General features: G+C 41.1%; 2 protein-coding genes across 2 annotated transcripts; one reads left to right on the forward strand and one right to left on the reverse strand.

The window, feature by feature from the left end:
* Nucleotides 1-394: 394 nt before the first annotated feature.
* On the forward strand, nt 395-21,697 carry tbcd (tubulin folding cofactor D). Its single transcript, XM_004071637.4, has 39 exons — nt 395-867; nt 952-1,002; nt 1,088-1,185; nt 1,310-1,411; nt 2,528-2,674; nt 3,870-3,925; nt 5,185-5,314; nt 5,979-6,024; nt 6,171-6,303; nt 6,457-6,596; nt 6,673-6,733; nt 6,871-6,945; nt 7,070-7,164; nt 11,242-11,398; nt 13,880-13,937; nt 14,037-14,066; nt 14,373-14,458; nt 14,933-15,013; nt 15,111-15,184; nt 15,305-15,422; nt 16,244-16,304; nt 16,398-16,420; nt 16,495-16,526; nt 16,632-16,694; nt 16,775-16,851; nt 17,005-17,086; nt 17,168-17,286; nt 17,366-17,457; nt 17,726-17,866; nt 18,325-18,408; nt 18,545-18,703; nt 18,837-18,975; nt 19,878-19,999; nt 20,101-20,178; nt 20,260-20,346; nt 20,434-20,521; nt 20,698-20,807; nt 20,890-20,974; nt 21,101-21,697. The coding sequence occupies exons 1-39, from the start codon at nt 681-683 to the stop codon at nt 21,119-21,121; spliced, it is 3,588 nt and encodes a 1,195-aa protein (XP_004071685.1). The 5' UTR covers nt 395-680; the 3' UTR covers nt 21,122-21,697.
* znf750 (zinc finger protein 750) lies at nt 7,220-11,024 on the reverse strand. The gene is made up of 3 exons (XM_004071393.4): nt 10,668-11,024; nt 8,141-9,393; nt 7,220-8,058 (listed from the first exon to the last, which is right to left on the reverse strand). The coding sequence occupies exons 2-3, from the start codon at nt 9,376-9,378 to the stop codon at nt 7,494-7,496; spliced, it is 1,803 nt and encodes a 600-aa protein (XP_004071441.2). The 5' UTR covers nt 9,379-9,393; nt 10,668-11,024; the 3' UTR covers nt 7,220-7,493.
* Nucleotides 21,698-22,161: the final 464 nt, after the last annotated feature.

The following is a 22,161-nucleotide window of genomic DNA, read 5'->3' on the forward strand; positions in this document are numbered from 1 at the left end:
CCAGAACCACAAGAACTGACCACCTCATTTATGTTCCTTAGACTGTCTATCAGTTTAATAGAGAATGGATTAAAAAAATTGATAGTCTACAAATCACTTAATGGGATGGAATTTTGAAGTCTATGTATTTGATGGAACCATAGTATTGACTTAAAATATTGTTTCTTTCTGCTGTCTTGTTTTAAAATGATAGTCTTATCTTTCCATTAAGGCAAAAATGTACTTTTCTTTTTTTTCATCGTTTAATTTTTTTCCTTGTATTTATGGAGTCCTATACTGGACTCCATAAAGAGATGCACCCATTCTGTTCAAATCGCGAATCAATGTGCTCGAAGTGATGTGACGTAACGATGCCTCTTTTCCATCGGTCACGTGATTTGCAGTTTACTCCAATCACTACTGAGCGACACTTCCGGGTAAAAAAAATCGATGGAAGTGTGTGTCGACATCTGTGTTTCAATCTCAATTTGCCTTAAATCAAGCATAGAATTTTCTCTGGCAGAGCTTTGGAAATATTTGATAGTTTTAGGGTAAATTTTTATGTTTCTAGTATAGTTTCAGACTAACTTTCCGGTTCATTCGTTTGACATGCGTATGCTAACAACAAGCTAAGTGTTGCAGCCCACAAAACTAGTAATTTTCTCGGCTGCAAAAACTCCCGTAGAGCAACAATTGCAACAATGGTTTTGATGGAAGTAGAGAACGGGGCTTCTGCTGGAGGTGACGAAGTAGATGCAGATATCATAGCAAAAACATGCCTGTTGGGTGGCTTTAGTGAGGCTAACGAGACGAGGAGCATCCTTTCCAGTCTGCCTGAAGTCCACGGAGATCAACGGACCACCGAGCATGTAACCCAGCGGTTCTTAGGTAAGGTAGTACTGACAAACAGAATCACGGTTCCCACAATCACACACGTACTATTCACGACTCTTTATCCATCTGTTTAAACAGTGATAATGAATGGATATCAAGAGCAGCCTCATCTGCTGGATCCACATCTAGGTAAAAACAAAAAAACAAAAGACAGTTTCAGTATTTCCCACGTGAAAAACGCTCTTTTCACCTTGACCTGCTCACTCCCCGTTAGAATGGATGATGAACATGATGCTGGAGTACGTGAGAAGGGAAGACTGCCCCCCTTCACTGCTGCACCTGAGCTTCAAGTTCTTGTACATCATCTGTAAGGTCAGTCAAAAGACTTTTGTCGTTCTTTTCTGGTTGGAAAAAAAATCCTCAAAGCATAGGTTTGCACTTTCGTATCACTCATTTTGTTGATGCTTCAGGTAAGATGTTCATTTGTGTGCATTAGGTCAGGAGCTATAAAATCTTCATGCAGATTTTACCTCACGAGGTTTCGGACGTGGAGCCGGTTCTTCAGTTGATTTCTAGACAGGATCCCAAAGACTTGGAGGTGAGACCAGCATTTCCAGGTGTTGAACTAAGGGCATAGCTGTAAAATAAAAAAGTAGTTTCAAAATAAAAGTGTGATTTGCTTTTAAATGTATTTCTTGTTATTGCAGAATCAGTATTTATGACTGATTCGTATAATAATGACATTTCTTTTTTTAATAAAACAGAAGGACATAAATCCCATTCACTGAAATGTTTTCATTATAAATTATTGGACTTTATGCAATAATTGCAACATGAAACTTGCATTTTTCACGTTTAATCACATATCCTTTTCCTGATCATTGATCAATAAGCGTTCAATACTTGATAAATATTCTGTTCTTAATCAGATAGGGACCTGATTATGGCAACATGCAAACATGTATTTATAACAGAAATAACTCAATAGAGGTGGGATTACATACATTTGCTTCTTCTCATTCCCTTTCAAGGAAAATATCAAATTATTTGACTCTATCTGATAATCGTTATATTTAATTAATCTATGTTCACACGTTTTTACTGTATGCAGAACGGCAACAAATTCTATAAGAATAGATGTAATTACATTGTCAACAAGATAACGCCATTTTTTTAGCATCTTTGTCAATTTTCCTTTTATTTTCTAAACAATTTATTACATGAGATCTGAAATGGGTTTGATATGTGTTTTCTATTAAAGTATTTGAATATTCATAACTCTTACATTCAATCAATCAAATCAAAATATATGGATTATGTTAGAATAAAGACAATGATGCCGTTATTATTGTGTTTTGATGCCTCACTTTAGTTCAGCTCTCTTTAAAAACCTTAAAATCTTAATAACTGTGTTTTTTGCAAATATTTGTGACAAAAGTGCTTAAGCAAAAAGTGTGGATGATGATGTAAAATTATTCATAAATTCCGTGTTACGAAGTAACAACAGTAAGTCTATTTTTAATCATCCTTTTTCTTTGTCAATTCAAACAGAGTTGAATGGCATCTTTATAAAAAAAAAATCAGCACGATTTCTTTAATAGTAGTATTCTGGAAGGCCTGAAATGTTTAAATGCTTTCCCCAACTTCAGTTTTACACTTTGGTCTTATAATTCCAGGAAGAAAGCTTTAACATTTCACCATCTGTTCCTTTTAGACGTGGGAAACTCGTTACATGTTGTTGTTGTGGCTGTCCATGACCTGCCTCATACCCTTTGACCTTTCCCGCCTGGATGGCCACCTGACGTCCACTGGTGGGAAGAAGGAGGACCTCGTCATGAATCGCATTCTTGCTATTGCAAAGGTCAGCAAAGTAAAGGCTTAGGTTGTTTATTTATTGTAAAGTAAAAAAAAATACATTAATTGGTGTCAAATTGATCTTTACATTTTTCTTTTAAAAGGGTTTTTTATTTTAGGCAAAACTGTTTTTCCTTTATTTCATTTGAGTTTTTGAATCACAGTTTCAGCTTTGTGTGATTTGTTTCACTAGGTCTGTGAAAACTAGTTTTCATTGCAGAATAAAATTGATTTTGAATAGAAAAATAACTCACCATCGAATCATGAACTTGTCAATCGGAAACAAATACTTTCAGTATGTTGTCAGTGATACCAAACCGTTAAGCTTATAAAAGTGGGCAGCAAGGAATTTGTTGTGGTGAATCCAGGAAAACCACAAATTGTGTGGTTAGTAAGTTCTAATACACAGAAAATCAACAATGTTGTTTATTTTAATTTTTCATCCATTGTTCAACAATAACTCTAGAACTGTTCATAACTTTTAAGAAAGTTTAGCTTCCTTAAAGCATTAACCGTGTTTTCATTAAAGTTTTGATTTGATTTGATTTGAAATGGTTTATTTCAAGCAATCAAATAGAAATACACAAAAAGCAATACTATTATCAGTTATACATTCATACAGTAACTAATCAAACTTAGGATAATTAGGCATATTAATAAATATTGCTTGAAAGGGAGTGGAAGGAAGCGAACTTTTGGTTACACTATAACCATTTTATTACATGATTTATCAACATCCGGTTCCTAGCTTTTATCAGAAAAGTTAAAGGATTAAAGTTCACAGATATGAAGCATCATTTTTTATATTTAAAACAATTTAAAATGTTGAACTTTTGCATTTTTGACAACTTTGTTTGAAGCAGTGATGCGAAAGTCGGAGTGGCGATGGCAAACCAGGTGTTCGCCAGTCTTCGTGCAAAAAGGATTTTTTTAGGTCCAAAAAAAACTTAAATTTTTTAATCATATGAAAATGTGAAATGGCAGAAAAGTGGAGATCCCAAAGTGGAAAAACAAAACCAAGTCAGTTTGAGATGCTTATGGAGGAGTTTTGAAAGAGATCAAGTTTTGTTTTACAGTTTTAAAAAGGTAAACAAACCCTGTTTCAATTGAAAAATAAAACAAAAATTTGGCCGTACCAATTAGCTTTAGAATTGTAACTATAGATTAGATTATTGATCATCATTTGTTTTTGTGTTTTATAGTCTTACTTAGTGGTGACTGACAGTCCAAGGGACGCCGCATCTGTGCTCATATCAAAGTAAGTGGATGGATGGATGGTCTCTGTTACAGTGACATTTTAAAATGTGCTCTGTGTGCAGCATTCATATATTAAAAAAAGAAAAGACCATTTTAAAATTTACAAAATAAGTAATGAAAAAATAGCCACTAAAAACAGGACATTATAAACAATCCATTTGTCTCTTGATAAAATGTGCATCAGTCGTTAAAAAACAAGAAGACGCAATTAATTACTGTTAAAACCAGAAAAAATAATAGTATCTTTTTGTTTTAGAATAAAATATACAGTTGAGTTCTAAAGCATAAGTTTAATATTAAGAAGTAATGAAATCAACGTTTTCTTTGAATCCACTCTCTTGATCTTCTGCTCTGGTGTCCTGGAGCTTGATTGTCTGTCTTTGGGATGTGCTTCTGCTGCATCTTTAACCTCCCAGATCGTGTTGTTGCAGCTCACGTTGGCATGCTGAAACTCAGATACAGTTTTTGATTGAGAAAAAACCCAAACATTTGTTTTTCTCTGTGCTTAGCTCCTGCTTATCGATTAAATGACTCAGTAGCTTACGCTTTTTAAAATGTATTTTCTGCCAAGTTATGCAAATCAGTTTCCTGCTGCCACCACGTCGTCACTGCAAATTTATAACAAAATAAGATGAAATAAAAGTGTAAATTGATCAAAAACATGAAACGGGTGAAAACATACTGGCAGCCTGTGTTGCAGCTTCCTGCTGAGCAGAACTCACACAGACCCAAAAGCAGCAGATTAAACAGCACATGCAGAAACTAAAGCAGTGGTGTGTTCACAGTGAACGCGATTCGCATGTCAAACTCGCGTCCACGTCTATGTTTTAAGATATCAAGTCGTCTGCAATTAAATTCTTAAGAATGGAGCAGAGCAGGGAGCTTGTGGCCTGCTCAGCATATTTTCTACTCAACAAATACTTTCTTTTTCCATTTGGTCTGCTCCTGAGCCGGCATGATTTGAATAAAGAAATACTCAGAAATGCAATTTTTAAGCTTACCGTAATTTTCTAAAAATTAGTTCTCCATCATCAGAAAAATGCCACAAGAACATGTTAAAATAAAAATAAAAAAAACAACAAATAAAACCTCTTTTTTATTATTTAGAGGATGTTTTTAAAAAATTAAAGGGAGATGAGGGCTTTTGGGTTGCAGTTCACCCCCCTAACCACTAGAGGGTGAGATTGCTTTTTGTATGCTTATCTGTTTACCTGCTTTTCCTAATAAAACAACTCATCTGACTTTTACATGATCCCCCAGGTTTATGACCCGCCCTGATGTGAAGCAGAAATGCCTCGGAGAGTTTTTGGACTGGAGTCTCACCATGATATCCCAGAGCAGAGACACCTCAGTGAGAGACATGGTGTTGGATGGTGCTCTGCAATCCCTGGTAAAGAAAAAAAACAACAACCCAACAACCCTGTCACTGTTTGGAGGCGTGTGCTCTCCTCTCACAAACCTGTTGAGGGTAATCTGCAAGAGCAGACATGACTGTTAGGTTTCACACAATGCCCTCTGCGGTTTTAGCAGGTGTGTGTGATACACCTGTTGCCTGTGTGGGACCTGTTGCTTCAAGTGGAGTTATGTCAGCGTAATCCACCGCTTTAAGATAAACGGTTCTCCCACTCGTAAAAGCAGCAGGTTTGACATTTGAAGGCAAATCCAGCATCTTCATGTTTCAAAGTCCCATCTTCATGTTTTATGCATTCGTTTACGACCGATGTCAAAGGTTTTAGGATTTAAAGGCTTATGTGTTTGATTGAAGACTGTCGGATGCAGCCCTCAAGCATATCCACCCTGTTCATTTGCACTAAAACTGGCTAAACAAGTTCAGAGCTTCTTTAAGTGGTAAAGTAATAAAACACAGACTAGGTGTTACCTAGGGGGCTTAAAATTGTCTCTGGGTGTTTTTTCACCAGGGCCAGTTTTCTCCTATTCATTGATCACAACTGAGCCTTTAAAAATGGATACACATACGTTTATACAGTTTGACCTTTTTGTAAAGGATGAGTTTGTTCCCTGCAGGACTTGATTTATTTATTTATTTTTAACAGGCAAAACTTTTTAAACATGGAAAACGGGATGATCTCTTACAATATGGTAGGTTTTCTTTTCATTTTTGGATGAATCTGTATTTCTGATATGTCAGTATTGTAAATGTACTAAAGTGATTCTTTGTGTATTTATTTGTTTTGCTTAAATCTTGAAATATTTCCGTCTGGGTGCTGGGTTTCGTGCTTTTCCAGCTCCTACGGTTCTGCAGTGCCTGGAGCAGAAACGTCTCTCAGAGAGCACCGAGGCCATGCTGCGAAAGCTCAACGTCAAACTCATCCAGAGGCTCGGCCTCACCTTTCTCAAGCCGCGGTTGGCCGCATGGAGGTCAGAGGCGTCTTTTCTCGTAACCAAAATGACCCGAAAACAGTTTTGTGTTAAATATAGAACGATCGCTCCTCTCAGCGGAGATCCCTCCATGTAGTGACACACGGGGAGATGGGTCAGGAGCTGCATTGAAGTGAATATGCGTGTTTTCAGGTACCAAAGAGGCAGCCGCTCCCTCGTAGCCAACCTTTCCATGTCCCTTCAGTCTTCAAGCGGTGCAGCCCAGACTCCTCAGGATTCTGATGAACAGGAGGAGGACTACGACATTCCAGAGGAGCTGGAAGCTGTGATTGGTCAGTTGCAGCCTTTGCTAAGTTTTTAAGGGAATCATGATCACAGTTGAACGGGGTCGTCTCTTTACTTTCACAGAACTCCTTTTGATTGGACTGAAAGATAAAGAAACTATTGTGCGTTGGTCTGCTGCAAAGGGGTGAGGATACACACATGTGACTGAAAACCTGATCACAAAGCTTCATGTCGACACTTGTCTGGAAATATTTCATGTTGAAAGCAGGTCCTTGGAGGGAGTTCATGCTCTACAAAAATCTATTTGGTTTGATCTTCCAGCATCGGGAGGGTGACGGGGAGGCTTCCCAAGGAGCTGGCAGACGAGGTAGTTGGATCATTGCTGGACTGCTTCAGGTGAGTTCCTCCCTCAGGCACATTGGCTTCAGCTCCACATCATCACATTCATCACATTTTTGCCAGTCGCACTGGCAGATCATTTAATGTCTGAACTCTTTATGCTCTTCTCTGTCATCAAAAGTTTTCAGGAAACTGACAGTGCTTGGCATGGAGGCTGTCTGGCTTTGGCAGAGCTGGGCAGGAGGGGGCTGCTGCTGCCGTCGCGGCTGAAGGACGGTATGTGCTCTGCAGCGCATTTTCAAAGGGTTTTATATCCTAAAGAAAAAGGGAATGTTTTTCGTTTCTTTATTCAGTGTTTTTTACAATACATTGTAGAATCTTCAATCAACTTTGTACAAAATACAGACATAATCATCTATTAAATAAGTTTATATGCAACTTTTGCATCGAGATGCATCGTTTTTATACAGTATCAGTTGGAATTATTAACATTGAGTATGTGTACTAATTGTCATGAAATATTATGGATGTGCCTTTTGAATCTTACATACATGTGATTTAGAGAAGGAACGTTTCTGCGCTAAATACAGAGTCCTTTAATGTTTTCAGCAGCATCGAAGCCTTTTCCTCAGAGCCCGCCCTGGTGCTTTCTCCCCCCTGTTTGTTTTGTGGCGTTTGCTGTCTGCTTGGGCTCCGTGGCTCCTCTTGGCGCCCGCTGCCCTGGTGGTTGACCGGTTGCTTGGAGGAGGGCGCGTCTCTTCTGTGAGGTCTTGTGAAGCCGTGCGTGCTTCACTTAAATCACTTGAAGAGGTTGCAGAGCTGGCTATAGCAAGCTGGCAAAGTGCAAGAGCTGCAGTCTGCCTCTGGTCACATGGCTCTTCATCCTTGTCATCCTCAGGTTTGTGTGGAGAGTCCGAAGTAGTCGGAGTGTGTTCAGGGCTGCTGTGAGCAACTCGAAGACTGAGGTTAAGTGGGAGGTCGAGTTCCTTGGAGCTGGCTGAGTCGGATCCGTTTGGCCTGCTCTCAGATTCTGGTCGTTGGTCCATGCCTCTGGTTGAAAGGTTGAGGGGGGCTAGATTGGCTTCTTGTCTGTCTTCATCTAGTTCAGATGTTGCATCAGGACATGGCTCAGAAACAGGCAGAGGGACGTATCGGCTGCTCTCAGTCAACCTGAAAGAGACAAATCGAAACGGAAACTTAAAGAAAGTCCCCTCATAAAAAGCCCCAAACTAAAGCTGTAGATGAGACTCACCTCCTGTCCATAGGTTGAGCTCTTAACTGAAGTAAACTTTCTGCCGACTCGTCTTGCCTGGAGTCTCTGTAGACGGCTTCCATGGTTGTGTGTCTGTGCAGGAGGGTGGTCTGAGGGCTCGCCTTGGGCTTCTGCGTCTGCATGTCTCTCTGAAAGATGTTAGCTTGACTCGGTTTGTCGGGGGACCCCAAAGCTGAGTAACCCTCCTTGGGGCTCAGCCTGGTCACCTTGACTCCACTTTGGTGGTCGTCCTCTTTTGCAGAGCCATGTGGAGGGTTGTGATTTGGATATGAATGCATGTAGTACTCGTAATTCTTACTGGCGAGCGTTTGACTGTAATAATCCAAAGAAAGGTATCCGGGTGCTGGAACTGGCATAGGAAGATCGGGGGGTCTGTATGGGATGTTATACAGGGCGGGCGTGGAGGGGAGATAGTGGTAATATCTATACTGGTAAGGTGGAAAGGGGGAGGAATGGGGCGGGGCGATTGGTGGTTGCACTATGGGTCTTTGGGGGTCTAAAAACTCTGGCTGTAAAGGAGCGGAGCTGGGATTATTCACGTGGGGGTTTCCTGGTACACAGTAGGACTCGTAGAGTCGATCTCTCAATGCGTAGGGGGGATATTCATGAGGCATGAAGGAAGTTGTCGGTTTCAGGGCGATTGATGAGGAAATTCGGTCCCAAGGGAAGGTGTGGTAGCCGATAGCTGGACTTTGTTGGTCCTTTGTCTGCTGTGCTGGGATCTTTGAAGCCTCCACTCCGTCACGGTTGGGTGTGACCGGGGAGAAGGCTGATTGGCGTGGCAAATCCATCTTCTTGTTGCTCTCGTTCTCCTCTGACTCTGTACTTGGTTTTGTTGCCTTCTGGACGTTCTTAACGATCGGAGTTTCGTGTTCAACGTCGAGTTCTTCCGCACCATCTCTGCTGTCCGCCCTGCTCTCCTCATCTTCTACCGTCTCCGGGCTTTTGTTCTGGTCCACCTCCGTCACATCTGTACAATCTTTGGGTTTGGCTGAGATTTCCTTTGGCACAGTCTTCATCTGTCGGCTTGGTTGCCCGTTTTTCTGCGACATCAGGGAGATGGAGTTTTTGCACAAGTTGTACTTCATGTGGTTGAAGAGATGAGACTTTTCGTTGCAGGTGAAGGGACACTGGAAGCACTGGTAGTTGAAGGGCTTCCCCGGCGGCCGGGGAATGTAGTGGGGTCTTTTTGGTTTGCGTTCATGTGAAACCTCCATCTTGATCCCAGTTGTCTGTAAGAAAAGTGAGACACACAGGGAAAAAAATTTATTATACTTAGACTGTAGTTGCTTTTACATTGAAGTTAAAGAGCTTTCTTTCTACATATGACCCCAAGTTATTTAGAATCGAATATGTGAACTCCTGCATTGTTTGCGCATGCTTTTCTCTGGGCCGGCAGTCAAGAAACAAGTCTGATAAAGTTGTTTAGAGTTGCTTGACTGGTTCAGGTGGAGAGCTTTTGTCATTGGATGGTTGTCCTCTGCATTTCATTTGCTACATGGATGAGAAATCCGAACTAAACACTGCACCCTCAGGCTAATGTATTTCCGCATCTTTTAGTTCACTGAAAACTGATCAAACCCCAACAAAAATGTTACTTCTTTAAAAAATAAAGTTAATAGTAGTGTTTGTTGTTGTGTTCAACCGTGGATGAACGACGGCGGCTCGCACACGCCTCTGCTCGGCCAATCTGTTCATCCCACAGCCCCACTTTGTATCGTTTCAATCCTCGGCTCCATAACGGCAAATTAACCGCTCGCCCATCAGGCCTAAACTTCAGGCGCTCAGACCTGGAGGACATGCAGAGACTTGCTTCCTCCCGTCGCTTTACTAAGCAGTGCTGCCGGCGTGGGAACTACCAGCCACCTGCTTCCCATGATTACACCTGTGGGATACAGTCATCACTTGATGTGCCTGATCACTTTGCAGAAACTAAACGCTGCACTTGTATTTTTAACCGAAACGGCGTGAATGCACTTATTCTGAGAGACCGTGAAGGGAAAATTGTCTTAAAATGAAACCTGCCCTGAAGCTGGGACTGGAGCGTTGCAAGCGAAGGCATTGAGGAACCTGCTTGTCGTGCACTGTCGCAAGAAGTTGTCACTCAAGTTTCTACTGAAGCGAAGGCACTCCCTTTGTAAGAACTGAATTCTTCTTAAAATCCAGTTCACGTATTTGCGTTCTTTTTTGAAATTCATGTAAGAAAACTTAAATCTCAAAAAAGTTTTTTTTTAAATTTGTTCCACTTTTTCAGAGCCCTCTAAACTTTGGCTAACAGAAAACTTCTGCTAAGCGTAGGAGAAAACATGAGTGTTTGGTGAGCTATTTAAGAGTTTTTTTTTAATCAGGGCATCAGTCTGAGAATAAGCTGATTTTACTTCTGAAAAAGAAACGCGTACATTCACATCCCGTGCCAAATGCACCTGTTTATTTTACAATCTGTAAATCACCTTAAGATTAGTTTTTCTTAAACCGATGATATTCAAGTGAAAAAAATATTTTTTACCTGGATGAAGCTGCGCTTTCTCCTGAGTTCGATGCCGATGAAGACTCTGCTCCACAGCTCACATCCAGCATGGACCTCTGCTCAGGATGCGTGCTGCCCGTGAATGTGGCTGATGGAGAATGTGTGTGATATGAGTTGTCTGTTCAGTTTTTCCCTCTAAGGTGTGACAGATTGGGTGGAGCTTCAAGCCCAAAACCACAGGCCCCTCAGGCAACAGTGATGTACCTGACATTAGTCAAGCCTGGGGCAATGATTTAAATGAGGGAAGCAGGGGGTATTGGACTCTATTTAGTTGAAATCTTCCTCTTTTTTGTAGAAAATGGCTATTTTGTTTACATAAAGCTGGTAGTGAAGTCTGGTGGCCAGCTGACGCGTTGCTAAGTTGCAAAATTGATATTCATTAAAGTTTTTGCTTTGTTCATCGCTAATATGTAATATATTCTTTATTATGAAAAACTGGCAGATGGAAAGAAACCATAATAAAGTCAGCAATAGAGCTCTAAAGTAGACATGTATGCGATAAATAAACACAACTAAAAGGGTTTTTGACAACTCTTTCTTTGTGTACCTGCAGTTGTGCCTCTTATTGTGAAGTCCCTGACCTACGACGAAAAAAGGGGAGCGTGCAGCGTGGGCTCCAATGTGCGTGACGCCGCCTGCTATGTGTGCTGGTCCTTCGCCCGCGCCTACGAACCCAAGGAGCTGGAGCCTTTTGTTAGTCAGATCGCAAGGTAGGCCCTCTTCATTTTATTCTTACATTCCCTGCACAAACCTCGACATCCATCACTGCTTCGGCCGTGAATTAACATCAAGAGTTAACATCAAGTGTTTGATAGGTATGTTTGTAGGAAGATTTGGGGGACATCGTCGCCTCGCGTCCTATGCATATTTATTTATGTTTGTTTGACTTCTTGATTTGTTTTTCCTGAAAAGAAGACGGAAAATAAAGGAATTTCTCTTAAAAAAGTAATTTTGAAGCAATTTCATTTTGGCAAAGCATTCTGGGTCTTCTGCTTTTTGGACTTAAGCACATGGGGTCAAACTTCCCTCGTGAGAAACAAAAAAAAAAGCTTTTCTTTAGTAGGCTTTCTGTCTTTTTGGGTGCAGCTCAGTAACTACAAGTCTGTAACGCGTTAACGAATCAACAGAGCGCTGATTCGTTAACGCGTTACAGACTTGTAGTTACTGAGCTGCCTGCCTAATTGTTCTTTTTTGAGCTAAACCTAAATGTGGTATTTAATGACAAACTGTAAAATATAACAATAAAAAAAGAAAATCAATACAGTTAGATTTTTTTTTCTATTCTGAAAAAGAATTTTTAAGCATTAGAGGCTAATCATGAAATTAAAGCGTTAGGTGTTTCCAATCAAACCTCCAAACTATTTGTTTCATGATTCATTTGTGAAAAAACAATCATTTAACCCAGATCTAGAATTTCATTGCTATTGCAAAAAAAATTGTGCTGCTGAATTAATTGAGCTGTATTAATTTTATTAAATCCAAAAGATTTTGTTTTTGCACACACTTATATAAAAAGTAAGTACATCTTTGCTTTCTAGTACTACATAATGTATTAATAGGGTTAATATATATTACAGTTTAATTTTGTGATAAAACGTTGTTCTTTTACTATTTTAAAACTACCGTGTTGATCTAATAGTTTTAAAGGTAACATGTAAAAACCCATAAAACACAAATAAACAATAAAAATAGATGATTAGCTCAAAACTGTAAGTTTGACCTGATTGGTCGTAAAAATGCGTTGTAGTGTGTGATCCCTTTGTTTTGTCAGCATGAACATTTCATTTTTTTCACCAATGCTCCTCTGAGAGCTCAGGTGTAACCAGAAACATGGATGAAGAGGCATTATACCTACTCCTCCTCCTCTTCCTCCTCCTCCCACCAGCAGCGGTCGTGGCCGATGACCGTCCTGGCTGCAGCAAACAGCTACAGTTGCTGCTTGTCTAAAGATTCTTTCGATTTAGCAGAAACTGCAGCCCGGGGAGTTAGCGGTAAAGATGTACATACCGGTAGTTTTTGCCCCACTGCATCTGTATAAAGTGACATGTGGCTTGTGTTAATGATCCCTTCAGGTAAACCTCGATAATTAAGGTTTATTATTTTTTTTTCTCTCTTTAAAGATTCAGGTTTCTAGCTTGTCTTGAATTCATTCTACATAAAAAAGTGAACACAACAAAAACATTTCGATGTTTCGTTGTGGGTAACATCTCATTCATGTATTGATATATTTCAGAGAAGCAGCACAGTTTGCCTCTAAGCTGTATTTTACTGCTTGAAACCAGTTTTTGTCACATGGATGCCCCTGAGCCTTCCCTGCTGGTTTGTGCTTTTCAGTACATGTTGATACAGGAATGGAAATTCGGCACTTGATCTCATTTTCCTACCGCCATGTTGTCATTAACCGAAAGAACAAACGGACAATCGATTTTTCGTAATTGGAGTATTTCCTGAATATTGAAGAAATACCTTAAACAAGATATTTGGTTAAGACTGGCATGTTAATTTGCTGATTGGAAAGCAAAAATGAAAGTTCTGTTGAATAAGACTGATACGGATTTCACATTGTCCAGGTTTCTAGGACAGCAGAAGAGTTGTATCTTCAGAACCAAGTTTTTAAACTCAAACTAAAGCTGCAACGCGGGATGTGTAGCCTGTGCAGTGCAGAGTGCTGCCTTTTTGTCAACAGTAACTGTTTATAATCATTCATAATCTTTTTTTCCTCTCCCTGTTGGCTTGCAAGTATAGACCTGTGGCCTGTGACTGTGCAGACCAGCTCTGCAGCATCAGTTTTACCTCTCCTTGCAAATTATCTTCGGTTTTTAAGGACAACACCCTCCCTTCTCCCTCGTCCCTGGGATTGCCAGGTTTCGCCTTCTGTTGTAGGTTTCGGTCGCCGTTTGGCAGCAGCGTTGGGACAAGCTGGTTCCTGCTCCCATTCATCACAGTTTGATGACATAAACAGAAAGTTAGGGGGTGGGGGGGCATGCACCAACAGTTACAGTTAGATTATTTTGCTGTTTTTTCAAGCAAACACAAAGGGAGGACAGTAAATTAGATCCCGGCCGTCTGTGATTTATATCCCCGCCTGAACTGTGTGGGACGATGACCTGTAGAAAATCAAATAAGGAGAAAACATTTGAACAATTTGCTGATCCTGATTTGAATTCTTTTCAACGCTCTTCCCTCTGCAGTACGCTGCTGATCACCACTGTGTTCGATCGGAACATCAACTGTCGCAGAGCAGCTTCCGTGAGTTCTGCCTCCCCCCTCATTCCTGCTAAACTGATCACATTTGGTTTTAATGGCCAAAGTTACACTTTTTGTCTCTCTTTTTTTTTGCTGTTCCAGGCTGCCTTCCAAGAGAATGTCGGCAGACAGGTTTGTGACTGAAGCTTTGACAACCTGAACACTGCGATTACCAGAAATTGCCCCGATGTGACCCGCATCTGTAGGCAGATTTACATGTCAGGTTTAAACTTGCCTCATTGCCCAAAACCTTTAAAGAAAAATGACACATCACTGTGGGATTAGCAAACTCTCTGACGTTTGCCAAAAGGCTTTAAGACACAATTCCTTTCAGTTCTATTAAGGTTTTATTTTGAAGTGATACTTTTTAGTAAAAACACAAATCTCCTTTTTCTTGAAGGTATAAACTCTTACGAGTTCATTTTTTTGTCTCAATAGGGAACATTTCCGCATGGGATTGACATCGTTACTGCTGCAGATTATTTTGCTGTTGGAAATCTCAACAACTGCTATCTAAAAATCAGGTAAGAAACTGTTTACTTCAGCAACTAAAAGCGAAAACCACCAAATGCTCAAATAAAATCCCCACTTCTGAAAATCCCCTCAAATTTTCAAAGCTTTCAGTTCTTCATTTTTTTTATTTAGTTTTTCGTCCTATTTAACTTCTGGGATACGCCTCTGTCATTTCTAATCATGAAGGAACTTGCTGGTTATATAAAAGTAACTTGCCAGGGGTGTGATTGATTGGGAGCAACTCTCTGACACTCCAGCTGTTTGATGAACTTTTATTCTTTAGTGCCACTCTGGAATTGTCGCATCTGTCGCCACAAAAAGTGAAAGAAAAAATATACAGAGTGACTGAAGACTTTAGCCTCGGGGCATGAATGAACGCAAAGCTCCACGTAGCAGGAAAACAAAATGTTCTCATCCCCAACACAAAGGTTTTTCACATTTTTGTCCTGGTGGTAAAAGCCTAAGACTCTCTGTTGTTTTCAAAGTGTCTTTATAGCTGGTTTCCCCGAGTACACCAAGTGCATGATAGACCACCTAACAGCCATGAAGATCAATCACTGGGACTGGTGAGTTCTGTTTCTAAAAGCACACCTGGTATAAAGACACAGAGTTACGCGGGTACTCTGGCATTAGCTTTTTACTCAATTTTTTGTTGTTTCGCAGTGCGATCCGAGAACTCGCCACTAAAGCGCTCCATAACCTGACGCCTCAGGCGCCTGATTATATGGCAACAACAGGTAAACAATGTCACTTTACCTGTTGCCCAAGACAACTTTCTTTTAGGACTTCTTTTTGTTGTGAAGGTAGCTCTATCCTCATAAGATGCTTTTCTGTCCTCCTCCTTCTGCATCATACAGTGCTGCCACAGCTGTTAAAAATGGCGGGAGACACGGACCTCCACAGTCGCCACGGGGCCATCCTGGCATGCGGAGAGATCACTCACGCTCTGTACAAAGTGGCCCTTCAGACCAACAGGTACTCCTACAGTGCAGGTCCTTATTAAAAGCTGTTCGGCCATGGCATCATTGTAATGCGTCCCTACCACATGACCAGTTTTGATTGCGACTGTCTGCGATAACTGTGCCGAACTCCCGAGTAGCGTTTATACTTTTCAAGCTTGATGACGCGATTGTCAGCAGCGTTTCAGTGGTTTGGTATCTTACTCATAGTCATACAGTATATAGGGGTCTTTGAGATTCTGTTTTTACATATAGGTTTTTTTTAGATATATAAAGCTTTTCTAAAGATTTTTAGATTTATGTAAATATGGTTCAGACAAGAAAAGGTAGGTGGTACATTACATTTTTTTGTGTTCTAAAAGCCTCAACATACCTAGTAATGATACTTAAAAAACGTTAAATTTGAAATGATTTGCCACCTGCTCCATATCTTAATTAAATATAGCTAGTTACGGTTGCATTAGAAAGTAAATGTAAAGTGAAAATATTTTTTTTTTTAATTTTTGGGAAATGAGTGAGAATAAAATAATGTCTTGCATTTATACTAAATCATGCCTTCCAATTCCTCGACATAAGTATAGGTTTAATGGTGCGATATGCACACGATTGTACTACAGGCGTAAAATTACGGCCGCAGATGATGTCATCAGCCTGAGTCACATTTTGCAGCGATTGGGGCGATTCCCTTCCGATGGCCTTGCGACCAATGCGACCCGAGCGATTACAAATGAAGTATAAAGCAGGTGGTAAATTGTATTTTTTAGGCTGTTTATGTGTCGCCAAAATAAGAGCATTTTTTTCCCATTTTGTTTTTGATGGGTGTGATTTGTCGTTTAGGTCCATATTGAACATCATTTCTCCAGAATGTGTGGATGAATTAAAAACCATTCACTTCAAGGTAAGTGCAGATGAAGCTGCTTGCAAATGTTTTCGCCGGAATAGACGGTGTAAGAATGTCTCTGCTTACAGACTCAAATCTGTTTCCTTTCAGCTACATGAAAGAAAACAATACAGGTAAGCAGAAAAATGTAAACACTTGAACAAAGAATATATGTTTGATCATTAATGATGCCTTTGGTTTTGTGTAGGGGGTTTGGGGGTGCACTGATGAGACCAGCAAGTGAGTTTGAGCTGTTAATTAAAAAATAGGTGAAAAGATTTTAGTTTGTTGGATAAAAACGTGTTTTCAAAATAAAATTGATGATTATTCTGTTTTTCTTCACAGTTTGCTGTCTGATTGAAAAGCTGTCGCTGTCCAAGTTGCCCTTAAAGAACGACCCCGTCCTGAGTGAGATTTATGTTTTATTCTGATATTATCTATAGTTTGCCAAATCTGGATTCCAGCTGAAGGTTGTGAATGTTGTCTAGCTGGTTGGCAGTGGGTGATCGACGACACCTTACAGACTCTTCATCTGATCTCCAGCGGAAACGCAGATGACATTATTGTGAGTTTTATTTTCATATTCATAATCACTGTTAAAGGCTGGAACATTTCAGTTTTGTTTTGACAATATTGACTGCTTTAACCCTTTTGTATTCTGAAGAACAGAAAATCTTTGTCTCTTCTTCTCCGTTGAGTGATGGTTCTTTGTGCGCAGGCTGCCGTTGTTTCCGCCTTATCGGCTTTATGCGAGGGGTACTACCAGGATGAAACAGGCCAAGTAGACTCTCAAATGCAAGGTGGGTTTTTTTTTATTATGTGTCAAAAGGCAAATCTGGACTTCTTCTGCTACTAACTTCCTTCTGCCTGCTCCTGCTCAGATGTTCTGGTGTCACAGTACACTGAAGGACTGAAGAGTCCTCAGATCCTCACTCGTTGCGGCTCTGCTCGTGCCCTCGGCTGTCTACCCAAAGTCATGATCCACAACAAACTCAGTCAGGTCGGTTTGATTTTTTACATTTTTTATTTAAGATCTCACTATCTCAATTGTTCTTTCACTTTTCTGGCTGGTTTGTTAGATCCTTGAAGGGCTTGAGCAGATGTGCACCATCACCCAGAAAGAGGGGAGTTTCACTGAAGCGAGGAGAGATGCAGTCAGAGTGATTGCTCAGTGAGTCTTTTCTTTCTTTTCCGTCTTCCTATTCTTCTTCTAAACCCAGGGTCTGGTGGTTTGCGTAACAAAGGTCTCTGTTTTTCTGTCCTTTATTCTTGAAGTTCTCGTTGAAGCATGTAGCTCCTTAATGCTAAAATAAACATTATCCGACTCTACCTGCAGGACCTGTATGGTGTGTCTGTCCTTATATCTGACTTAGTAGATTTTCACTTTTCAGTTCCTCGCTTGAGGTGCAGTTTTATGCTGTGACCTTTTGTGTCGTCAGGGTGTGCGCGAAGGCCGGCGTTTGCGCCCACGGCCGCCCCGACTCTGTGCTGTGCTCAGAGAACGCGGCTGAGGTTTTCGGTGTTTTGCTCAGCTGTCTCAATGACTACACCATGAGCAGCAGAGGGGACGTGGGGGCCTGGTAAGTATTTGACGCAAAAATACTCACACACATACAGACATGTACAAAATGCACACATGGGGGTTTAATCCGCCGCTGGCTTTAGGAATGCTCCCTCGCTTTCTGACCCTACGCAGAAAAATGTTCGCCTCACTCATAGCTTCAGGTCACGCTTACAGACTCGCCAGGAATGTCACCAGGTCTGTCACCTGTCCTGGCAACCAGGGATGGGCTGCCTCTGAAACGCTGTCTAGGAACCTTCCCTTTAGTCTGCCGCTGTTTTAATGTATCCCTCTTCCCGTGGTTGGGCTTTTGAGCTCCTGCCAATCCCACATCTGTGAACAAACACAAAAATTGATGACAGACAAAACAGTGTTTTCCATCAGTTGCAACAGTGTAACTATTAAATGCAAGCTCCTTTCAGCGTGCTGCTTCAGATACATTTTATTGCGAGTACTGAGTCCCACACTCTTTGACAGGGTGAGAGAAGCGGCGATGACCAGTCTGATGGAGCTGAGCATACTCGTGGCGAGCAGCGCTCCCAATGTTCTTGTGCCAGAGCTGTGAGTACCAATCAGTTTTCCTGAATAATTATTTTAACACCTTTATTTCAACCGCTCTTTTAGGAGTTTTTAATACTCAAAAAGATGGAAGGGTTGACACATGACAGCAGTGTGTCCCCCACGCTTCTGTTTCCAGGGTGAAGCCTTTGATGTGCTGCTTAGCCCAGCAGGCGGCAGAGAAGATCGACCGCTACAGAGCCCACGCCATCAACGTTTTCCTGCGCCTGCTGCACAGCACTGAGCCTGCAATACCCCACATTCCCCACAGAGAGGAGCTGCTGCACATCTTTCCTGCGTGAGTCACTGGAAACCATCTGCAGGTGTAATCAGCTGTGAAAGAACGGGCTTTTGAAAGATAAACTTGATGTTTACATGGTAAAAAAGATGAACGCTGAGAACTTTTTTCTCATCTCTGACCTCCTTTTCAGTGAGACCGTGGCCAGTTTGAACTGGAAAGCCCCATCTCAGGCCTTCAAGTACATCACGCAGCTGCTGGGTTTGCCGGAGTATCAGTACCGCACCCTGCTGGGCCTCTCTGTGTCTGTGGGAGGGATCACAGAGTCCACAGTAAGTGAAAAAGCATGGGATTGGCAAATCAGAAAGGGATTTCTATGGAAAGCAATGGCTTGTTTTTGAGTAAATATCTATGTTCAGGTGTTTCTCAAAGCCATCTGAATACTTTCTTCTCCTGACCAGTAGGAGGAGCTATGGGATAGCTTTTGCTACAATCTCTGACACCTGTGTTCCAGAAAAGACTTAAACTTATGAAATGGCCATAAGAACTTATTTTTAACTCTTCTCACTTACATGTGTTCTAAATAAAATATTTTTAAGCACGTAACAGCAGGGGTGAGGCCATAAAAGTTCTACTAATCTCCCAGTTCAGGTCTTAAAAACGATCCCTAAGAGACAACCTCGCTTATGTTTTCATCTGTGGCTACCGAAAACCCCTCTCTGCCACAGATGCATCCTGAGAGACCAGAGGTACTTTGGTACTATATTTTTGTGCAGGGTTACATTTGGGGAGCCGAGCCAAGACTGCAGCAGTTCTCGGGCCAAAAGTTAGATTCTCACACCACAGGCACAGATTCACACAAGCCAGTAAGAAGCAAAGCGTCCACCAACCTTGCAGGGGATGCATCGCCATCGATCACAAAACACTGCTAAAGCCAAATGGCAGAAACGCTTGGAATACTAAGGAAAAAAATCACTTTAAGATGTGTTTTTTTTTTCATCTTAACTTGATTTTCTGTTATTTCTTATTCCCAGAGAGACACAAAAAGTAAAGTTGTACTCAAATATAGTAAAAGAACTTTCCTTTTTTTGCTGAAATTTGATCATTTTACATTTTCTTTTCACAGCACCCCCACTTTTAGAACAATAATCAAATCATACGGTCATTTTAGCACTTTTAGGTGTGTATTCACATTCATTGCGCTCATATTCTGCACTCCTGTGCCTCCGTTTAGGTGCATTTTTCTTCCCAGTCACTGTTTGACTTTCTGAAAGGAATTCAGGGGGACAGTGAAACTCTGGGACAGTTTGGAGACACACTGCTGAGAATCTTCAGAGACAGTCTCCACAACGACAGGTGGTTGACCAAGTTGAAGGTGTTTTTCTGCGCATTTCCTTCATTCATCCAATCCTTTTGTTGCTAAATTTGTTCCTTCTGCTATTTTTCTTCTTCTTTAGGGTTTCTGTTCCTTTGTTAAAAATGCTCAATCAGTTACTCAACAATAGCTGCTTTGAAATTTTCACCACACAAGAAAAGTAAGTAGTTTGACGCATCTTTTTTATTAAAAGATCTGGAGATTTGTGGTGGATTAAATGCTCCGTTCTGTATCTTTGAAGTCATCAGTTCTGCGTGGATCTTTTGGATCTTTGCAAAGAGTTCAAGAAGTCTAAGGACATTTCCAAGCTGAGCGCCTGTGTCTCTGTGTAAGTTTCCATCCGAAAGAGAAATTCATGCGACGCTGATGCAAAATGACACCGTCGGAGCTGATGACGCTGCCGTGTGTTTCTCAGTTTCTGTGGGCTGATCCAGTTCCAGGGAAAAGTGAGGAAGAGAGTTTTGTCCCAGCTGCTGCTGCTGCTCTGCCATCCATTCCCTGTGGTGAGCACATAGCTGAGAAATACTCTCCTAATCCCCGTCATGTGTAGAAACCACCGACGGCCAACGGCGCACTCGCTGAGATTCATCTTTCCACAAACAAGATGTTTTTTCAGGAAAACTAAAGTTTTTGTTGATACTATCTCAGTAGCTGTTGGTTCACATTTTCCTCTGTGCAGATCAGGAAAACCACGGCGAATCAGATGTATGAGATGCTTCTGACGTATGATGACATCATTGATGCAGAAATCCTGGAGGACGTAATGACCTGTTTAAGTGACACTAACTGGTTAGTACGTTGTTCATTTTTGGAATCTTTTTTACTACATTTGTTGACTTTTTCACATTGTCTTATTTAATGTGGACTTCAGGGAGAGCGACCTCGCCATAGTGCGGACACACAGGAATCAGCTTTGTGATTGGCTCGAAGTACCCAGGCCACAGCTGGTTGCTAAGGTAACTGTTTATCATTATTAGGGTAAACAGCTGTGCAGGGTCCCTGCAGGCAGAAGCAAAAACGCATAGAATTGAGCTTAACGTCTGTGTTGAGTTTGACCCCAAACCGCGCTCTTTAATCAACAGGCCCCCGTCCAGGCTTCCTGATTGCCGTGGCTGTTCCAACCAGCAGCAACTAAAGGAGAAGATTTGGAAACAATCGTGAAAGAACCCACCAAGAAATGATCATTTGTCTTAAAGTTTTCTTTTTGAGTCACATTTGTAATGTACAACGACCTTGAAATGGCTGGAGATGCTGGGAGTCGAGGAAGACTGTGACCAAAAGCGACCTTGCTGGTTTAAAACAGAGCCTGTTGTGTCATAGTTGCTCATTAGAGGCCGATAGTGGCCACATTGTGGCTGGCAGCTTTCGTAACAAAGATGCAATTGTTGCATTGTGCTTGACTTCGTTGTTTCTGATGGTAAGTCATCAACTGCAGAAATTCCCAGTGCTTGTAATCACTATATTACATTTTCTGTAGTGTGTAGTGCAGTTTTCGTAATATGATTCACATAACTGAATTTGTCCTCCTGCATGGAAGCTTGACATGTATTTTGACCCCATTAAAATGAGCCAAATCTGCTTTCATATCATAGGTTTGCTGTCTGCATATAACCAAAGCAACATTTGTCCATTTTTGCTCACAAAATCCCACTTGTATAATAAATTGTCAATGATTAGGATTCCTGTGAAGATTTCAGCAACGCATCACTTTTAAGTTTTTTCTTTTACAGTTTTCATCATCTGGAGTTTTGTATTAAAATCTGTAAATGTTTAGACATCTGAAAATTACGGGGGCATTAGAATGCGAGTGCGAGTGTGGCCTCATACCACACTTGCAGCCACAGTTTCCCTGCATGGGTGTGTTTTAAATTGGGTCTGGGTTGCCCTGCATTGCTGCAGCCCATAATTCCACTTTAATTAATTCGCAGCCTCATAGAAATTCTTGCAGATGCTAATGAAAGAAATGGTGTGTTTGTCTGTAAAACGGGCAGGGCACAGAGGAATGCTAATAATTCCTAAAAGGCTTACAGTCTACCGGCTGTATCCATGGCGATTCTCCACATACAATGGTGGCTTTTTTAGAATAGAAGGGGGGGTTGCTCTCATTGACTGGTTTTGGTTGGATATTAGGAACGAGCTTCCT

The sequence above is a fragment of the Oryzias latipes genome, chromosome 8 (genome assembly GCF_002234675.1).
Source record: "Oryzias latipes chromosome 8, ASM223467v1".
Classification (NCBI taxonomy): domain Eukaryota; kingdom Metazoa; phylum Chordata; class Actinopteri; order Beloniformes; family Adrianichthyidae; genus Oryzias; species Oryzias latipes.